The 23,034-nt window shown below is 35.9% G+C and overlaps 1 protein-coding gene and 1 pseudogene across 1 annotated transcript; one reads left to right on the forward strand and one right to left on the reverse strand.

Annotated features, from left to right (window-relative positions):
• Positions 1-17,857: 17,857 nt before the first annotated feature.
• On the reverse strand, positions 17,858-18,587 carry LOC113291198 (annotated as a pseudogene).
• A 272-nt stretch (positions 18,588-18,859) lies between these two features.
• Positions 18,860-20,031, forward strand: LOC113285965 (mRNA cap guanine-N7 methyltransferase 1-like). The gene has a single exon (XM_026534696.1). The coding sequence runs from the start codon at positions 18,911-18,913 to the stop codon at positions 19,997-19,999; it is 1,089 nt and encodes a 362-aa protein (XP_026390481.1). The 5' UTR covers positions 18,860-18,910; the 3' UTR covers positions 20,000-20,031.
• The last annotated feature ends 3,003 nt before the right edge of the window (positions 20,032-23,034 follow it).

Consider the following 23,034-nt stretch of genomic DNA (forward strand, 5'->3'; position numbering starts at 1 on the left):
TTAAGTAACGCCTCGTAGGTAGGAGTGAGCTTCTCTGGGTCCATCAAAAGACTCATTTCGCGACGTTCATTCATCAACTCCATAACGCGTAACCTATGAATGGAACAAAAAGAACACCTGTAATAAATTTTGAACAAAAAAAAAATGAACCAAAAACAAAGAAAACACCAACAAAAAAAAAACACACACAAACCTGATCATGTCAACGAGGGCGCAGGCAGGCAACCTCTTGTCTTTCCGAATCCAATTATTGAAGGACTCAGCAACGCTTGATGTAGTCTGACCAAATATACAGCCAGTGAAGAACGCGCTGGACCAATGTTCCCTAGGCATATTGCGGCAATACTCAGCAACCCCAGGCCTTCCCATTAACTCCATTTCCATTAGTGCTTCTTCATATCTTGCTGGTGTGAGAGCATAAGTTGCTTTTTTGAAACAAGCCATAACTTCTTTGTACTTCTCGTCCGATTTCCTGATTGGTAAGTTTCCTTGCAAGTGGTAGTAACAATAGCCATGATGGGAAGTAGGAAAGTATTTAGGAATATCCCTCAACAATCCTTCATGACGATCAGACATAAAGGTGATAGGACGGTCATCAACAATGTTGCTAAGATTGCACATAAACCAATCCCAATTGTCAACATCCTATCCTGGGACCAATGCAAAGGCTAGCGGATAAAAACCTGCAAAAAACAAACAACACATATATTATATACTGTCACTAAATATGTTGTTATATTAATAGATGTAACATATATTATGTACTAGAAAATAGACTAAGAATTTCCAGTACATAATAGACATATTGTACTCAAATAAAGGTCTTATGCTTACATATATGAATTAGTGTGTGTTAGACACAATAACTTTTCAGTACATAAATGGTATACTCAAAAAGTTCCAACGATAAAAAGCAGTGAATAACTTGTAAATAATAACAATTAAAACGTAACAAAGAGCACTTGCCTTGATTCCCATTCAGACAAGTAGCAGCCATAAGGGTACCTCTAAATCTCCCGGTCAGAAAAGTTGCATCAACAAAAATCATTGGTCGACAAAGTCTATAACCTTCAATACAAGCGCCTATTGCAATGAATAACCTTTCAAATGTCTGAGTTGCATGGTTAAACTGAAAATCCACATAATAGCCAGGATTTGTTTCTTTCAATGAATTCACCCACCAAACCATATCAGAGTAAGACTTTACATCATTCCCAAAAATTTCATGGTGTGACCGTTCCAAACCATGATATGCATGGTGATATTTGATATTAACACCAGCACCAACTTTTATATAATCTTCAATTTCGCGAGGCTTGATAAGTGGGTTGTGCATCACACGATCATGAATAAGGTTGTGTACCAGCTTCTTCGATACTTTAGGACTTCTCAACTTCACACCAGCTCCACAAGTGTTCCTCCCAACATACTTTTTTATCCTAAACACATCGCAAGTAGAATCAATAGCAACTGCATGGATCATCCAAGTGCATGGTACTTCACTGCATTTCATTGTGAACCTTTCACAATCATTCTTCACCTTTGTTACGCGATACTCAGTCTTCAAACAATACTTTTGACAGGCCAACCGAACAGCATCAACACCACCACGAAAAAGCTTGTTCGGATCATCAAAAACATTCTCCCACCCATCTGAAAGAAGAGGTTTAACAATTTCTTTTCCATCAGTTTAATAACTATCTCTATCTGCCCTAATCAGTTCTGAATTGTTGTCGACGTCGCTGAATGTAGAGGAACTACATCCACCAGCAGAAAGAAAATCCACATGCAGCTCAAAGAACGTTGATTTCTTTGAAAATTGCAAGGCAGCGAGACCATGAAGTTGAAAGTCAGCAATCACAGGCACTTTGACACCATTCTCAACATAAGTGATGATAATCTCAGAAGGGTTCAAGGTTCTCCAGTTTTCACAAATAAGAAATTTCAGGTCATCAATACTAGACTTAAAAGTAACCAGGTGAGCAAAATGATGATGATTATAATAAATGTATGCATAGCAGTAGGTATTTGGATTGGAACACTCTGCATCAGACATGTTTTGAACCTGCAAATGTGACAAAGATGTAACAGTATTAAAATACAGTATTTCACATACGTACTGATGGGTCAAACTAAAAAAAGTGAGAGATCTATGCAAGAAACAGATTCTAAGAGCAGTTTCTATGAGTATGCCATATATGTACTGCAGATTCATGAACTACAAAATCAACTGCATGACAAATAATAATTAAGAATCTAGGAGAAACAGCAGAATCGAAGCACGTAATACGGTATTTTACATACGTACTGATGGGTCAAACTAAAAAAAAGTGAGAGATCTATGCAAGAAACAGAATCCAAGAGCATAAACAATGAGTATGTCATATATGTACTGCTGGATAATACGATCTGAAAGTGAAAACAAACCTCATTTTGAAAAGAAAACAGAAATATAATCAAATCGAAAGCTAAAATAAGCTAAAAACTTAACAATCTAACCAAATAACTGAATAAATACGAACAAGATTCATTAAAAACAAACAGAACACAACCGATCTCGATGATCCAAAATTCAAATCTTAAACATGATTCAAAAACTGTAGCAGAAACAATGAGTATGTCATATATGTACTGCTGGATAATACGATCTGAAAGTGAAAACAAACATGATTTTGAAAAGAAAACAGAAATATAATCAAATCGAAAGCTAAAATAAGCTAAAAACTTAACAATCTAACCAAATAACTGAATAAATACGAACAAGATTCATAAAAAACAAACAGAACACAACCGATCTCCATGATCCAAAATTCAAATCTTAAACATGATTCAAAAACTGTAGCAGAAACAACGAGTATGTCATATATGTACTGCTGGATAATACGATCTGAAAGTGAAAACAAACATGATTTTGAAAAGAAAACAGAAAGATAATCAAATCGAAAGCTAAAAACTTAACAATCTACCCAAATAACTGAATAAATACGAACAAGATTCATAAAAAACAAAAAGAACACAACCGATCTCCATGAAACTGTAGCAGAAAGAAGAAAATAGAAAAGATTAAGCAACATACCTGTTAAAATCACTAAAGAAATCTTCAGAAACCCTAGTCCAAACGCGAGAAGAAGAAAGAGAGCAGAAACTCGGATGTGAATTCGCTGGTATCTTTTTTTAGAAACTTTGAAATAGGCTGCTTAAATATGGGATTGGAAGGGTAGTTTAGGTATTTGAAAATTTCACATGATTTGTCCCGCACGTGTACAGGACCTGGGATTAAAAAATTGGGTCCATTTTTATGTTTTCTTTTTATTATGGACCTCTAGTTACTGGGCTTTAGTGGGTGGACCTGCCACTAACTAGTATCACTATAATAGTACCTATTGGTAATTCCTAGTTTGAGAAACATCAAACTAAGACAAACATGCAACACCTCAGCGGAGTTTTTAAGAATGGAAACTTAGGCCTAGGCCCCATCCATGGATAACTCATAATATGATGCTCCTAGTTAAAAGAGTTTTAAAACCAGGCCCCTAATTAAAAACAAATTTTAATAGAGATTGAAATGGCCAGATTGACCTTCACTATATAAGTATCTAACATAGGTTTTCTCTCAAACAGACATATTTATTTTCATTTGAAGAGAGAGAAACCAGATCTCACCTGAGAAACCTTCCGATCTAGAATTGCAGAGATTTTTTTTTCCAGATCGAACCGAAAACAAAATTCACATTCAGAATCACCAAAGAATCGATCTATCATACTCAAAACAAACATCAGAAGAAGAAAATAAAGGTAGGGTTTCGATCAATCTTCTTCTTCTTCCTGTTTAATCTTTACTTCTTCTTCCTGTTTAATGTTAACTTCTTTTTCCTCGATTTTGATTCCTGTTGTTACTGATTAATTCGTGTTGATTCAAAAATTTCTGTCTTGCTTGATTGTTGTTGTTACTGACTAATTTGATTTTGATTCGTGTTCTTACTGATTAATTTGATTTTGATTCCTGTTGTTGCTGATTAATTCGATTTTGATTCCTATTGTTACTTTTTAATTCGTGTTGATCAAATTTGTTACTGATAATATTATTTTTACAGATCGGAGAAGAAAGAGCAACCGTAAATTCAGTTTCAAACTAGATCGGAGAAGAAGAACAACTGCAGATTCATTTTTGAACTATTATTTATCTACGATGATGAAAGAAAGAAAGAGAAAACCTGAAAAAGATCCTACATTAACATGTATTAATCTTTCAATCGTTTGTGATGATATAATGTTAGTGTTCTTTTGTGATTTTTACTTCTGAGTTTTGCTTGTGATGATGTCATGAACTAAATTTGATCTCATGCCATGCTTGTAACATGTGTAGCTGACGTATACATGTCCAATTTGCATGTGTAACTTGCGTCTACACATCCAATTAGCTTGTGTAACTTTCCTCTACACATCCAATTAGCATGTGTAACTTTCTTTTACACATTCAATTAGCATGTGTAACTCGAAGTTACACATTCATACAATCAGATGAATATGAATTTCTCTTACAAAGTTGTATTGAAATGCCCTGATCTGTAGGTTATACTCATAAAACTGTGTTTGTACTTAAATTATTCAGATTACATATGCATGATATTGAGAGTAGGTATATATGATCTTGGATGGCACTAAAAGTATGTAGCTGACATGATATTGATGTAGTGGTTATGCTGGTGATTGTTATATGATAAGTTTTATATTAATTAGCTTGCATTTCTAGTTATGGCACTCTTCTTACAGTGGTGATGGTGGTTACAGGAGTATTGATGGTACCGGTGGTAGTGGTGGTATAAGATCTAGTGAAAGTGAGATTTGAGTGAAATCAATTGTTGAAAGCGAAGAACTGAGATCAACATTGAGTGATCCGCCTATAAAATTTGATTTAAGAGTAATGTTTTGTATTTTTTTTTCTTTTTTGTCTACATTGAGTGATTATCTTGTCTACATTGAATATTATGCTTAAATTTGTATTTATTATTAATGATCTTGTTCAATCAAAGGAAATTTTTTAATAGATATTGGTTGTTGTCTGTAACTATAATTTTGTTACTGTTTTATGTGTCGATGTACAACATGTGTAACTTTCTTCTACACATCCAATTAGCATGTGTAACTTGTATCTACACACCCAGTAAGCATGTGTAACTTGCATCTACACATCTAATTAGCATGTGTAACTGAAATATAGTGTGTTCTAGTTCTGAGTCTGTTTTTTCTTTCAATTAGCATGTGCGACTTTCGTTTACACATCCAATTAGCATGTGTAACTTGCATTTACTATATTTTTTTTTCCAATTAGCATGTGTGACTTTCATCTACACATCCAATTAGCATGTGTAACTTTTTTCTACATATCCACTTAACATGTGTAACTTGTGTCTACACATCCAATTAGCATGTGTAACTCGCAGTTACGCATAAATATAGCTTGTTCCATTCTGAGTCTGTTTATTTCTTATTCATTCCAACTCTCATTTTTTTTTCTCTTTAAGAACAACAATTAAAATATTCTCAAGTACAAATTGTATGAACAAAAATTTGAATTTGGATCACAAATCTATCTACTCGTTCTTGTTATTAAAGCAATAACAAACTAAAGCAAAAAAATGAGCCAAAAAGACTTGTGATGTTTGTATAATAAAAACTAAGATCAGCTGCATATTTAAACCCTGGCAGATTTATTGGAAATTTCCATGTTCCAAACCAAAACAAACCACTATTGGAAGTTTCCATGTTCCATGTTCAACGCAACTCACAACAGCCATGACAACCTGAAAAATATAAACATACAATAAAAATATCAAAAAACAAACAAACACAATTCCTATGCGGCAAGATAAACATAAAATGAGCAATCAACATACTCAACAAAAGGAAAACAAGAGAAATATGAGTAAAATATATGTCTTAAAAGATACAAATGCTAGAACTGTTTACAAATACACATGAAACAGGATATATATGTGTAACTTCAAATTACACATGCTAAAAATACAACATGATATATATATATATGTAATCTCAAGATACATATACTGTAACAAAAAACAACATCTCTACATCAATTGTTTTCCTTCTGAAACAAAATTGTTGTTCTTCTGAAATAAAACTGTATCTTCACCCTCTTTACACATGCTAAAAATACAACATGATATAAATGTGTAACCTCAAGTTACACATACTGTAACAAAAAACAACATCTCTACATCAACTATTTTCCTTTTGAAACAAAATTGTTTTCCTTCTGAAACAAAATTGTTGTAATTCTGAAACAAAATTGTATCTTCATCCTCTTTACACATGATTAAAATACAACAGGATATATATGTGTAACCTCAAGTTACAGATACTGTAACAAAAAAAAAACAACATGTCTAAATCAATCTGAAGTAGTTATTCTGAAAAAAAATTGTTTCTTCATACTCCTTTCAATATCAACAAAAAATAAAACAACAAATCCACAACAAATTCTCAGATCGGACATGCAAGAACAACAAATAATCAAATTTTTTTTGAAAAAGTTATGAAATCAAACCAAAATAAAATTCGTACCTAGATTTGTTGTTTTCCTTCTTCTGAAATAATGTTATTTCTCTTCCTCTTCTCAGTATAAACCAAATCCTGTTATCAGTATCAACCAAATCAAAAAAAAAAAAAAAAAAAAAAAAAAAAAAAAAAAAAAAAAAAAAAAAAAAAAAAAAAAAAAAACGAAATAAGAAAGATTCAAATCATAAAAACCGAAATCAATAGAATTCAAAACTAGATCGTAAACACACATAGATTGATTTCTCTATTCCAACCTGTCTTCTTCCTCTTCTCAGACTCAACAAAATCCAAACAAAAAAAAATACGGAAATCAGTAGAAGATCGAAATCAAAAAATCGATCAGAAAAACTAGTGAATCAAATGTATTTGATACAAACAGAAAAGATAAATTGATACAAACCTATTTGTTTTTCTTCAATTCATCTACTCACTCTCGTCAGATCTGAAAACCAGTGAATAACATCAACAAGTTGACAAAAAAAATTTAATAAATTGTTGTTCTTCATCTCGTCTTCAACACAACAAACTAACGAACTCTTGTTCTTCAATGCAACAATTCGTGTGAAGAAAAAATTCCAATTCTGTTTCTGAAGAAAAAATCTACGAGAGCAGAGAGAAGAGAGAGCTAAAAAAATGATTTGATTTTTTGTTTCTGTTACTGTATAAAACGACAATAAATAGTAGAGGTTAGTTTTGGTATTTTTAGATTTATTAAAAATGTTGCCGATATCAGCAATCCGGAAGAATTCAAAAATAAAGTTCTGGGCCTAGAAATATCAAAAAATGAAAGTATGGAGTTGATAGTGAAGGATCCATTTTGTGGGGCTTCTATATATTGAATCCATATAGTAGAGGGGTTATAGTATTTTTCACTTCTAAGAATTAATCATCAAAATAAGAACCCTCATTTGGGGCATACATTATAATTTTGGGGCATATAGAGCTATGATGCCATCCAATGCAAACTGCTAAGGGGTGTCCTAGTGATGCTAAAGTTATTGTAATACCATTACGTGGTTTAAATTACATTACTACCCTTCCACTTAATTAAATTCTAATCCTAAAACTTTCCAACTAATTAACCCATTCCCTAATTAACTACCCTCCCACTAATTAACCGTTACCCACTAATTAACCCACTCATTAATCCACTAAACCGTTACTTAAAATAAATAAATTAAAGTTTTAAAAACCAAAAACACTTCTCTCTCCCTCTTTTTCTCATCTTCTTCTCCAAAATTTCTGAAAATTCTTAAAATTTCTTTGTTCGATTAAGTTCTCTATTAAACACATACATGACACCTGGTGTTAAACGATGCCCAAAAAATATGATGCCGAATCCTGGTGTTGTTTCTGTAGCATCTCAATCTAGGGTTTTTGGAAAAGATGGAGATGAAGAGGATAGTGGATCGATTGGTGTTGGAGAGGGAGAAATAAAGGCTGATTCTTTAAAATTGCACATAGAAAGGTATTTCCCACAAACCCATTGTTTATTTTTACGTATTTCGTTGATTTATGACATGTAATCGATGATTCGTCTAGGTTTTTGTTAGTTTCAGAGTAGTGTTCGGCTAAAATGTAGCAACCGAACTTATTTTTTTTATAAAGACGAAGAACAGTTCGGATGAAAACTTGTTATATTTTGAATATCGTATGAGCCGAACTAGTGAGTTAGGCACAATAAAACTTGTATGATAATCAGCCGAACTTGAATACCATTATTTAATAACCGATATAATACTTTTGGGTACATTGTTCGGCTCATTGTGATAAATATCGAATGTGCCGAACTTTTGTCTGATCATGGCTAAAACTATTGGGCACCATGTTCGGCTCATATTGATAAATATCGAATGTGCCGAACTTTACACTGTGTATGGCCAATAACTTCCTGTAAACTTGTCCACTTATAGGTGAGTTATCAAATTGTGTAGTAGAATCATATTTATTTAATTTGGAAAACTAATTTAGGTTTGTCATTTGTTTTAGCACCCATCCGGCAAAATTCAAAGACAAGCTTAAAAGGAGAACAATGGAAGTGACTCCTTCTAACTCAAAAACTCCCAAACCTCGAGGTGGTGGCACAAAGAACTTACATGCATGGAAAAGGGGAATTGACACGACTTCCTCTTTGCCTGTAGAACAAGAGCATGACAATGATGAAGATGTTGGTGAGGAAGGTCAAGAAGAAGAAGAACTAGAACAAGAACAAGAGAAAGTTGTTACATCAAGGGAGACAGGTAAGCACATTCCTCATCCGGATAATGTGATATGTCCTCGCATGGATGGTTTGCCCCATGGTCTCCCTGAAGATGGTGGAAGAGTGTTGATTGGCTACAAGGAGTCATGGGCGAAGAGAATTTACAAGACTCCGGATCACAGGGATGCAGTCCGCCTACTTAGACACCAAAGCGCCGCACATTGGGATATTTTCAAAGAGTCTCCTGAGGTGGTGGATTTAGTACAAGGCTATGGTTTATGGCCTGCTATTTTCTATGCACAAGAGGAATTTGATGCAGTTACAAACTCAGCATTTTATGAGAGATTCTGTCCGGAGACTTACACATTTCGTCTCCCCTTTGGCGAGATGTCAATTAAGGATATGACATGTATTCTATAGGATTATACTTATTTATACTTTTGTACTATGTATAGGAACCAAAAGGGTAAAATGAAAAACCTAGAAAATCAACCAGATGTGGAAGATCAACCTGAAGTGGAAGAACAACAACAACCATAGAAGAAAGATGCTACACCTCGTGTTGTTGGGTTTCACATTCCTGATGATGATGATGTAATAGATGCACGAGAGGATGGTTTACCACGCGGTCTTCCAGCCGATGGAGGAAAAGTATTGATTGGTTACACAGAATCTTGGGCTAAGAGGATATATGAGACTCCTGACCATTGTCGTGCGGTACGGGTTTTGAGACATCAAAGGGCTGCACATTTGGATTTGTTTAAAGAGGTTCCTGAAGTGATTGCTATAGTGGAAGCCTCTGGTTTATGGCCTGCCGTTAGATATGGTCATCAGGAATATGATAGAGTGACAGCCTCCGCCTTTGTCGAGAGATTTTCTCCTGAGACTTACACATTTCATCTCCCCTTTGGCGAAATGACAATCACTCCTGACGACGCGAATAAGATTACGGGCCTTAGTGTCACCGGCGAAAGCGTGGATGCAACGTTTTATAATATGAGTTGGAATGAGTTGTATAAGTTGGCGGAGGAAACTCTAGGTTGGCCAAGATCAATAACCGAACTAGAGTTTTGTTGTTCTGTGAGAGATGTCACTTCTACCCATGATGATAAAGGTGGATCCAACAATAAAAACAAGAAGTTCTAGTTGTTGAGGTTGAAAAACTATTTTTCAGATACAACGAAGAGGGTTGAAGATGGAAAGTTGGTGATGACCGAAGAGTTAGTGAAGCAAACTGCTACAACATATATGTTGTACACTCTTGGAAGAGATATCTTTCCAGACCTTTCTGGGAACAAGGTGAGTGCTCAATATCTGCAATTTTTCAAGGATGTTCACTCCGTTAATAGTTATGCTTGGGGGACAACGTCACTTGCCTACATACTCAATCAACTCGCACAAGCATCTAGGTTGGCAAGTACAAATATTGGAGGAAATTTCACTATACTTCAGGTAATTATCTTCATTACATTTGAATTTTTTGTTCAAATTTAATTTTTTTAAAATAAAATATTGGTAGTTCAGTGTAAGGTTCGGCTCAAAATCGAAACTACAACACAAGCCGATCCTTGTACTGTGAAGGTTCGGCACGTACGAAAATTCTACTTTTGTGCCGAACCTTACACTCCCCTGGAAGGTCAAGCATATTTTTTTTTGGTAAATATTCCCAGAATTCTTGATGAACAATAGGAATTCAGTTTCTTTGTTGGAGGATATTTTCATCATTGTTGCATTATCTATGTAGGTGTGGGTATATGACCATTTCCCGAAATTGAAATTGGCCAAAGTACATGAAAGTTGGGTTAATACGATGCCAACATCGGCTCGATGTGAGCTTTAGGAAACCAAGAAAATAAATAAGAATGAAGTGTTTATTAACTTGAGAGAGAAATTAGACTCTTTGGATGGGAGTGACGTCGTATTTTACCCATATTTGAGAGATGTTCAAGAAGATTATGTTGTTCAAGATAATCATGTGCCGATAGGTATGTACTATGGACCTTTATTTTATCACGATGGTTTTGTAATATATGATCCTCGTCGAGTACTACGTCAATTAGGATCTGTCCAAACGCTCCCAGTGGTTAACGATAAGTTTAGGTTGTTGCCATTGGATTCCAATGGGACTAAAAGCGCCACCTCTTCGTGGTCCCCCAAATATGATCCAGAACCAACCTTAGAGTACTGGAGAAGGTTGTAAACCAACAAGTTAAATATGAACCACTTGCATATTTTGAGTGACGGTCCTCCACAAGTTGAGCCAGGCTATATGGATTGGTATAATGAAATTTCACATCCGTTGATTATCAATAGAGAAAGTCAAGTTATAGCTGACAGGGATAAGACAAAGGTTGCCAAAAAGAAGTCCAAGGCTATTGACATTCAAAAGGCATATAAAACAATGGTAAGTGATGTTTTCAGTTTTTACTTGTTTAATTGTTACTTCTTAAATATTAAAGTTCTTCGACCTTTAAATGGAACCAGTTTGCGGCGGGTAAGGAGTTGTTAAGAACTTTGAAGAAAAGAATTTCTTGCAAAACTAAGATGAAAGTGGAGGAGCAAGAGGATTGGTACAACCAGTGGGATGCAGTCATAAACAAAGGAAAAGGACCAAATAAACCAGAAAAAAGGCTGACGAGCAAGAGACCACGACAAGAAGGTAAAGGCTCAAGTGGATCTGCTAGGGGCGAGCCAACTGGTGAAGAGGGTGAGAATGTACGTCCTAAAGGGAAAAGAGGTCGTGGTCAGTGAACTATAAGTTTGGATGTGTAAACTTCCTTGAATGTCTGGATTTTCTTTCTTAAGTACACTTTCTTTGTTATGAGTCGTGAAGCACACTTAGTTTGTTATGTTTTGTTAAATACACTTAGTTTGTTATGTTTTGTTGAGTACCTTGAATCATATGTTTTAATGTATTTTTCAATGATTTTATATGTTTGGTTCGAATATTTGCTGGTCTTTGAATCAACATAAAGGATATTGGTTCGGCTCAAATTACTATTTTCGTAGTTGCCGAACCTGTTGCCTTTAACAATATTTAGGTTTCTGCGCATCTGATTCGGCTGATTATGCTATGCGCGAATCAGCCGAACCCTGAATTCAACAAGTTCGGCTCTTAAGGAAATCGTTAATATGAGCCGAACATTACACTGTTTTCTGGAAAATACACCGACTTTTTTTTTCTTTTTCCATAAAAAAGATCCGTTATGGTTTTTTCTCTATATAGTATTCTATTCATAGCATTGGGTCTGCTTAACTAATTCATGGAATCATTCACCGTAGAAGATGATAAGTTGTTTGTTAGAGCTTTCATTAGGACTTATCGTATTTATGGTGAACATTCTGATGTGCACTATTCGCTGTTTTGGAAAAAAGTAAAAGAATTCCATTTTCGGTTAGATGGAAATCCAAAACATCGTACGCGTTCGGAATTAGCCGAAAGATTCCGAAAAATCCGTTATACGATGAAAGATTACATCAGAATATTAGGATGGGTTAATCAATATCATCCAAGCGAAACTAATGAAGAAAAAGTGAGTAATCAAAAATCTTAATGTTCCATTATAGAGTTGTTTAGTTTTCTTTTTATAAAACTAACTTCTCTTTCCTTTTTATTTAGGAAGCTAGAATTCAAAACCTTTGAGAACTAGCCGTTGGAGATGGTATGTTAAGTGTAGTTCGGCTTGTAATATAAAAGACTTATTAGCCGAACCATATAGATTTAAACAACATTTGAAAATATATCCGTTACAAATAGTACAATCCGTCAAGCATATATATAGCCACATATGATATATCATTATCAAAGCACAAAATGGCAGAGTCTAGTCCTAAGTATACTCTAGAAGAAGATTTATGTCTTTGCAAACATTACGTAACGTATTATCCGGAGAAGGGTGCCGAGCAACGGGTAAAGGGTCTAATGAGTATGTACTACTTGGTCAGAATTTATGAAGCCTTCACCAATGAAACAGGTAATCCTAACATCCGGGATAGGGCATCACTTTTTTGTCAAATCGAAACAATTAAAAAATAAAGTTAGGGACTTCATAGCTATGGTTCGGATTGTCAATCGATATCGGCTTAAAGGTGAAACAAATGATGCGGTTGTTGTTCGAGCTATGGAGGAATGGCGAAGATGGAAAGGAAAAAATTTCAAATACCAAGCTCACTACAACATCCTTAGGAAGTTTGTCATAACTCGTTTTGATTATTAAATTCTTGTAATTGTTACTTTGTAATAGTTAGTGATTTTATAATGGTTAATTTGTAATGGTGATTTTATGATTTCAAACAATTTAGGTAATTTAATCTCGTTTGCAGGTTCAACTAATATGTTTCGGCTGTATAATTAAATTACATATAAGCTGAACCATAAAATTTCTGAAATCTTCTCAAGATCGGCTTATTATTGAATATTACGAATAAGCCGAACCTTACACTGTGTGTTGGGATAATTAGCAGCATTCTAGTTCGGCACAAAAAAGTTGTCATATGTAAGCCGAACCATAACACTTGGGAAGCCAAGACAAGATCGGCTTATTATTTATGTTCCCTAATAAGCCGAACATTACACTGTATGTTGCCAAAATGTGCTTCATCTGAGTTCGACTCACAAGAATGGTCTTATTTAAGCCGAACCTTGACACTTGGGAAATACTTTTTTTTATATGCAAGGATTGACTCAAATATATTTTTACTGGTTAGCCTAACCATACACTAAAAGTTCTTTTTCTTCAAATCTTTGCACCAACAAACAAGTTAAAAAACCACAAAATATATTCAATTCATAAGATGCGCTTTAGGATACATTATGTAGCATTCATAATCTCATCTTCAACATCTTCTTCGTCATCCAATGAAAAAAAAATGCAAAAAAAATATATATATCCAATGGATTAAGTACTAGGGTGATCTTAACCTTACAACATCTTCTTCGTCATCTTCAAAAACATCTTCTTCATCATCCTCAAAAACATCTTCTTCATCCTCATCATCCATTAGACACACTAGTCCGGGTGGAAGAGGTGGATGCAAACTTCTCCAAAGCTCCATCTCCGTAGCGTAATTTGCACACCAATCCATACAGTAATTTACTTAAAAAACAGGCCAAAAGGCTAAAGGACATAATGGAGGTATTGGGCAAACGGGTCTAAGCTTAAGACCGATATAATGGCAGCCTTGAACAAATGCAATAACAAGTCTTCTATCTTTCACACTCTCATTGCAAGGCTTTGTTGGAGGCGTGTAGGTGTAACAACTTCCGGCCCTCGCAAAAGAATGAACAACAAAATTAAAGGTCTCCGCGATTAAAAACCCACATACCGGCATTTGCATCCAATGATCACTTGTGATGACGATATACCCATGTAAACGCCGTTCAAAACTAATGAACTCTTGTGCGACCCCTTGGTCTCCGCCACCTCGCATCATTGACTTGTAGAAGTCCCTGTTTCGGCGTAGAGTTTGTAACAATATTTTACGAATATAATTTACTTCGTCCCCTAAGGAAACCGGTTGGTTCCCATCTTTAAAAGGTCCTAGTTGTTCCGCGGTGACATGGAAACCACAATTGCCATCCCATTCGACATCGTCGATGGATATAATAAACTCATGAATGGCTTCGGGTAGGTTCTCCAAGTAGTTTTTGTAAATCATATTAGAAGGTCTCAAATAATTCCCCAAACAATCTCTCTTAGGACCCTTCATTTTCCCTTCCGCATATATGTTTTTTTTCTCCTTTTGCTTGGGCACCGGAGTCGTCTTTGTTGTTTCCATTTGTTGAGATGGAAACATTTTACCCTTAAGCTTTACGTCTCCTTCCAATGGGGGAGGACATAGAGGACCACTATTCTTAACTTCTTTGTTACTTGTTTCACCTTTATCCTTGCTCGGTCGACCACGTTTCTTTGATAGCTTCACTTCATCCATCTTATCTAACTTCTCTATTGCATTCTTCTCTTCTTCGTACTTTGCATCATGGTACTCGACCCCGCATGGATCCCTTGTGGTAGGTGTGGGTTTTTTGGAAAGAGCATACGCTTTTGCTCTCTGCACTTTTCGGGTTTCTTTCGCGGGTGACCTACCTTTTTGTGGACCCTTTTCCGGTTCTAATATACCTTGTTGGGTGTGAGGATAGAGGATTGGCGTCATGTTGTCCCATAAGATTTGTTTTTGAGGTTGCAACATCCCACGATACATTTCGACCAACCTTTTTCCATAAGGTGTGTCCCAAATCTCTACATCGTCGTCCTCGTCGGGCATAGGATCACAACTCAATTGTTTCCAATGAGGATCAATATCCTCAAAAGGTATAAGACAATCCTTGTACCGAAGTAGTTCATGCCGACACGGAAGTCCCATGCTTTCCCTCATTTTACAAACACACTCTTCTTGGGAGTTAGCATCCATTTTGTCCATCAAATCCTCTTACTTCATTATAAGTTCAATACACAAATGAGAGACCCTATGGGTTAGTCCCCGGAGCCACTTATCATCCGGGAAATCATCATGCTTCATCATTAGACTTTTTTCGAATAACGTTCTAATTCTTATAAAATCACTCATGAAATAGTCTTCCATTGCGTCAAACACCGTGACGAACGTGTCCACGCACCCAAATAGACTCCTCTTCAAACGATAGTGAGACGACTCTACCATACTTGTATCTTGGTTTTCGAAGTGCTTGTGGTAGTTTTTAAATGCACTAACAAATCTACGTGCGTTGGTATCCAAGAATTGCTTGCGTAAATATATAATGATTTCCGGGTATTTGACGCCCCAATTCGCAATGAGTTTTGCAATATTTTCTTCGTACACTTCTTCGGTGATGGACCAAGTTAAAGCATCCCATTCATTGGAGAAACATGCCGACATCCTTTCATTAGCCTCATATGCTTTCTTGAATTCTTTCTTCTTCACTTCTCGTTCTCCATCCGGTAATGTAGCAATCTTCTCTAGCTCTTTCAACTTGAGCGGTTGGATTATCCCTTGGCATTTTTTCCTAACATTATTCCATACATGAAAGGTACAAAGAAAGTTTTGCGCATTCAGAAATACCTTCCTTATAGCAAACATCAATGCCGAATCTTAGTCGGTTACCATGATCTTTGGAAGAGCATCCTCCCGGAAGATTAACTTGACTTGTTCCAATGCCCAAACATAGATTTCTTTCAACTCATCATGCAAAAAACAAAAAGCAACGGTGAAAGGTGACTTGGTTGACGTATGACCAACAACGTTCATCAAGGGCATCTCATATTTATTGGTCTTGTAAGTGCAATCCAATATGAGAACTTGTGGGAAGCATAACGCCAACTTTACGCATTCCGGATGGGCAATAAAAAGGTGCGTCACATGGCAGAATTCATCCAATTTCTTTTGGCAAGCATAGTTCTTCTTTTGCGCCAACCACAATAATTTTTCCATCACCAACCTACCTTGCACATCCTTTCTTCTCAAAGTACTTCTCGCGTTATAGATTTGTTGCAACGTAGTCTTGTTATTCTTATCATCCGCCTTCAACTTGCTAAGAATTTTAGAGGGTGCCATACGTGCTCGTGTCATTTTATCTACCTCCGCATATTCATGAGCTTTGAGTCTTCCGTATCTATAATGTCCATGAAGATCCTTTGGACGTGGGTGGTTATGACGGCAATCCATATCTTTATTCATTGTGAAAACTCTTTCATTTATGTTCCAATTTAAGACGATCTTGAAGGGACAATTTATCTTCCTTGCTTTAGTCTTATATTTTTTTACCGGTCTTCCCAACATATGGCTTACCTTTTTTGTTCTTGCTTACTTTCTCCCTACCCCTCTCACAGATCATCTCAACCCGCTCCTTTCGGCTTTGTCTACCTTTAACTAGGACGCAATTGATTTTCCAAGCATGTTCCTCAACCCATTTAACAACTTCTTCTTTAGTTTTCCACAAGTACAAAACTTAAGTTTTATTAATGATTTTGCATACAACATACTTGAAAATTAATAAAAACATAAACTACGTTACCTACCAAGTCAGTTTGGAAGTGATCTTTAGTATCTTCATGAATGACATCAATAGGCGGTGGTTGATCCTCCATAGTTTCCATTTCAGGAACAATCTACAACAATATCGCACAATTTTTGGGTCAGGTTCGGCTCACACGCAGTACTCTATGAAAGCCGAGCTAAAGGTTCGACTAATTCATGTATGACTTATAAAGCCGAACTACTTGTCAAACATGGATTCAGCTTATTGGGAACTAATATTATAAGCCGAACCATAAGACTTGAAATTTATGAAAACAAAAATTACTGTTCGGCTGGATCACGTGTAAGCCGAACATTACACTGCAACTCATATATTTTTTTTGTATTAGGTTCGGCTTATATTAGCACATCACTTTTAAGCCGAACCAGGAAAATTATTTGGCGTGAAAATAATTGAATGACAGTTCGGCGTATATATATCTCAATCGCAGAAACCGAACTGTTCTTATTTCTTAAGGTTCGGCATACATCTTATCTGCCGAACCTATCTCTGTTGCGCCGAACTAGTTGCAAAAATCATAACTTTTGGTGAAATCAAGTTAGAAAACTGAAATTAAACAACATCTACAACCATACCTGTGTATTATTAGCATTGAGTTCCTCATCCATGTACTCATCCTCGGGATTTGGCTCCATAAAGGCATCATCTTGAGCTTGAGAAAAAAGTTGAGTTTGGGTAAAATCATTTTCATAATCCAATAAATATACCATGTCTGGATCTCCATCGTAATTGATATGTATTTTCTTAGCTTTACGTGATGAAGATTCACCTTCCTCATTCGAATTTGTATCACACATCTCTCAATAATCACAAAGGTCACAAAGAAAGAAAAGAAAAAATTCCTCCTCTTCTTCTTCTTTCCTCCTTTTTCTAAAATAACTCACTAACTATCTTTAAAAAGAAAATTGTTATCCTAAATTAACAGTAAACTAACTACAATCATTAACAACTAATTAATTAAATTAACACTAATTTAACACTAATCCCACAAGAGTATTTTCGCACATATGAAAATAGGTTGGATAAAAGATAGCCTAGAAATACTATTTCCAACCCTCTTTTTCTCTTATGAAAAGCTCAACCTGCCATATATTCCCTTTGAGCCCAGATGATTCTCCAACACTCACCTTGTTACGACACTGAGAAAACTTGAAAGTCTCGCCAGCCACACCGAGTGCATACTCAGTAGTAGACATATCAGCAGCAGATATGGCAGTTCTTGATGCCCGCAACTCTTCTATTTCCTTTTCCAGTTGCTTCATGATAAACTCCTTGGTGTCGGCATTCTTTTTGTCGGTTTTGTTGCACATTATAAGCACAGGGACTTTCTTCTTCACAACAAGCGCATTAGTCAAAATTTCATACAGGTACGCCGCAGTTGCACGACAGTTTGGCAAAAAGCCCACAGCATCAACGACAAAGATAAGACCAGCTGCTTGAGGCAAGTATTCGTCAAGCTTTAGTCGAAGTCGAGAGTCTCCAGGAACATCAATTACACGGACAGGCCTTATCCTGCCTTTCTTAGAGAATTCAGAGTGCAGCACAAAATCTCCTTCATTTGGTTCCATGGATGTAACAGTTTTCTCTTTGAGTTCTGACTCTGAGTCTGAGCCATCTCGAAGCTGATAAAAGAGAACAGTTTCCCCGCTCCCACTTAACCCAGCAAGAACAATCGTATCAGATTTGGAACGCTTAAAATAAGCGAATCAAAAAGAAAAACACAAGTGTTAATACTAAAACACCAACAGCAACATAAATCTGTTCTATTTCCATTCTACTTTATCCCTCGGAAAAATAGCAGCGCACAGTCTTCTCTTCTCGAACCCTAAATTTGAAGATATCTAAGAAAAGGAAAGAACCTCGCTAGGCCTCTATATAGGCATGAAATTTAAGGAAATCTGTATGGCAGAATAATTCCTGCATGACATTCAAAGCGGCCGCCTAATATTTGGCAAGTTTGGCAAACCGCGTATCAACATCTAAGCTATAATACGCATTCATCCTTAGCTCCTCTTTCATATCACACAAGAGGGAAAATCCAAAATCCTCTTCTAATATTTTCTTATTTTGCTTCCGATTCTATCAAAACCCCAACAATGAGGAGAGCATATGAATCTGCTTCAACTTCTCAAAGAATAGATCGTAATGGCGGTTCGCAGTATCAAGAAGAAGAAGATAAGGATTTGGCACGAAGAGTTGCTGACCATTACAGTGCAAGGTCGAATCAGACTTATTCAGAACGAGAAGCCAGTCCAATCATCCATTTGAAAAAGCTTAATAATTGGATCAAGAGTGTTTTAATTCAGCTCTACACTCGCCCTGGAGATGTTGTTTTAGATCTTGCTTGCGGTAAGGGTGGTGATTTGATCAAGTGGGACAAAGCAAGGGTTGGATATTACGTTGGTATTGATATAGCCCAAGGCTCCATACAAGACTGTAGAACACGTTACAACGGGGATCAAAACAATCATCATCAGCGTCGCGGTCGTAGTAGGTTTACGTTCCCTGCACGCCTCTTATGTGCTGATTGCTTTGAGGTGCGCTTGGATGCAGTTTTGAGGGATGATGGACCATTTGATATTTGCAGTTGCCAGTTTGCCATGCATTACTCTTGGTCTACTGAGGCTCGTGCACGACGAGCCTTGGCCAATGTGTCTGCCTTGCTTCGTCCAGGCGGGATTTTCATTGGTACAATGCCAGATGCGAATGTCATTATACAAAAGCTTAGAGAAGCGCAGGGACTGACTTTTGGCAATAGCGTCTACTCGATAAGTTTCGACGAGGAATATGATCATAAGACTCCATTTGGTATAAAGTACAAGTTCCATTTGGAGGATGCTGTTGATTGTCCTGAATGGATTGTTCCTTTTCCTGTTTTCAAGTCACTGGCAGAAGAGTATGGTTTGGAGCTTGTTTTCGTGAAGAATTTCCATGAATTTGTGGACGAGTACATGAGAAGGCCAGAATTTGCTGAGCTTATGCGGCGCCTTGGTGCCTTGAGTGATGGAAATCAGGTCACATGCACTCTATCACCAGATGAATGGGAAGTAGCTTACCTGTATTCGGCATTTGTCTTGAAGAAGCGAGGTGAATCATATCCTGATCGAAGGAGAGCCAATAGAACAAACAACCGACCGACGCAGATATCGAAGGACGACATTTTGTACATCAACAGTGAGGAATGATCCTGGTGAGATTTTAGTCTCCATTCGGATTTTAGCACTGGTGAGATTTGCGGGACTTTTTATTTTTATTTTTTTGTATTAATCATTTTATCAACAACTCCACTCAAGTACTATTTCTAGCAACACAACATCCATTTCCGGGTTAAGAACCACCTACACATTAACGAGAATTAATATGTCAAAAATGGCTCAAAGAAAGGTTCAATCCAAACAGTGGTCACCGCACTATAGATATAATTTAAACATGGATCATGACACCAATTTGCTGATAAAAAACAATTAAATATCTTCTTATCTCCCCACGAACTGTACCCCTCTATAAATTCATGTATCTCAATACGACAATACCTCAAGAGAAGAACAAGCTAGTTTCATAATAAATCAGTGACAATGGCTAATATCTCTTCTTCTTTCTCATTTCTGATTGTCCTTTCTGTTCTTCTTATTGTTGTAGTTAGTAATGTGCCTATGACTCATGGGGAAACCGTCCCTAACCAAAGACCAAAATCGGTTTCAGGCCATACTGTTAATTTCGTATTAATCTTTGATGGCATTTGGAAACTCATTGTAATACGTCCGCCGCATATTATTGTTGGGTGCAATAATCAAAAACAAGGAAATATCAAATAAGCAAAAGTTATTGAAACTTAGCTCTTTTATAATGGAAGTGATCGATTTGACGAAACGGACGAGCTCACCATTCTCCGCAACAACAACAAGGAAAAACTGAGTGAGTCACGTGTTTAAATGCTATAGCCCTCACAGGACGGATATCTCCAGGATAAAACACCCTACTACACCTACTACTAGCATATGTCGTAGATACTCAACTTGAGCTTGGCAACTCCGAAAAAACCATTAAGAAAAATCACAAACGTTAAAGAAATCACTATAAAATATTTTCCCTTGGGGGTCTCTCTAAAAAATAGAGAATCCCCTTTCCCATAGATTTTACAAACGTAGTGAATTTCTTTATATAATGGAATAATACAACTTAAAAAGATGAACTCCCCGATGTGGGACTAAAAAGCTTATATAGTCTCTTAAAACAACTAAAAAGTGGAAACTCCACGGTGTGGGACTAATAAGTTTTTTCATTCACAAAAGAAAACAATAAATTATAATTTTTATTAAAACTTTAAAAATCATATCTTATTAATCGTTTTCCAACAATCCCCTACATGAATGAAAACTCAATAAAACATGAAAAACAAATACTTCTCAAATTCACTTATTCTCTTCAATGTCTCTTCATCACTAAAGCTGTCGTGCTTTTCAGATATATATTTGCATTACTAAAGCCGACATGCTTTTCAGACAGAAATTAAGAAATAGAAGCAAATAATGAGAAATAGTTCGTCTCCAACAGCATTTGCACCTTTTTGCCTTTTAAGCTATGTTTCTTCTTCTTTTGTTCCAAATGACTCCAAAGTAACTAAACACTCAAAAGCAAACATAAGATACGTAATTTACAAGAAAACTCAACGAAGAAAGCATAAACAATAGATAAATATTAAGATGTTTTAGACACCTATCACTTTTCCTTTTATGCAACTTCTGTCGCAGATGAGTTACTCATAAAGAGTTTCTCGACATCCCCTATCCTCTGATAGGAGGTGAACATGTCTTTGTTTCAACAAACATTCTTAGTGGCTCCAAAGTCCACCTACTAGTCTCTCTCACATTGGTTATTAAAATAACTTCCGACATCATGCCACTGAACTCGTTCTAGTTTGTTTTAACTAAATTATCATTAACTTTCTACTTATTAAGGTTTTTATGTTGTCAATAATTTACTGCCGTGTGGCCAGGAATTTTACAAACATAACAATCATTTTTAATTAAAGTAATGCCGGAATGAATTTTACGAATACTTTTGTTATGAAGACTTTGCTTAGAGTTTCTTGATGTTCTCGCCTTTGTCAGCTTTGGAAGACTTGTGTTCATTCACATGCGCATGTTAGCCATGTCCCTTTCCAGTTTCATGTCACAATCTTCGTTTATACTCTGACTAGGCCAATCACCTAATACACCACATCTCACAAACCTTAGTTCCGAATCGGAAAATAAAATATGAGTTTTGAAGATAACATCTAGATCTAAAAACTTCGTTTGAATCACCATTTCAAAAAATTCATGTTACCCCTTTAAAACTAATTTAGTCAACAACAAATTTTTGCTCGTCAGAATTTTTCAGGAACGTTTCTCTGTTTTGTAAAATATCAAAAAAATACTTTTACAATTCCAAAAATTCTGAATTTTCTATCGGTAACTATAAAGATGTCTACTACATCATGTCAAAAGGGTTCACCGAAATTCCTTCTAGGTTAAGAGAAAAATTCGAAGCTCTACAGCCGACCAAAAATTCATTTTTTGTTTTTCACTCCACAATTAACATTCATGATTATTACAAATTCTAATGTCTTAAGATTGTTGGGTACAATAATAAAAAAAACAAGGAAAAATCAAATAAGCAAAAGTTATTGACACTTAGTTCCTTTATAATGGAAGTGATCGATTTGACGAAACGGACGAGCTCCCCATTCTCCGCAACAGCAACAAGGAAAAACTTTGGAAAAACAGAGTGAGTCACGTGTTCAACATGTTGTCCTTAAGACATTAGCTCCCGGCTACACTCAAGAGTGATGCTATAGCCCTCACAGGACGGATATCTCCAGGATAAAACACCATACTACACCTACTACTAGCATATGTAGTAGATGCTCAACTTGAGCTTGGCAACTCCGAAAAAACCATTAAGGAAAATCGCAAACGTTAAAGAAATCACTATAAAATATTTTCCTTGGGGGTCTCTCTAAAAAATAGAGAATCCCCTTTCCCATAGATTTTACAAAAATAGTGAATTTCTTTATATAATGGAATAATACAACTTAACAAGATGAACTCCCGGATGTGGTACTAAAAAATTTATATAGTCTCTTAAAACAAGTAAAAAGTGAAAACTCCACGATGTGGGACTAATAAGTTTTTTCATTCACAAATAAAAACAATAATTATAATTTTTATTAAAACTT

Source organism: Papaver somniferum, chromosome 6, assembly GCF_003573695.1.
Source record: "Papaver somniferum cultivar HN1 chromosome 6, ASM357369v1, whole genome shotgun sequence".
Lineage (NCBI taxonomy): Eukaryota > Viridiplantae > Streptophyta > Magnoliopsida > Ranunculales > Papaveraceae > Papaver > Papaver somniferum.

What these genes read in the sequence shown, in the direction of transcription:
- LOC113285965 (XM_026534696.1), top strand. Translation starts at nt 18,911, where the DNA reads ATGAGGAGAGCATATGAATCTGCTTCAACTTCTCAAAGAATAGATCGT.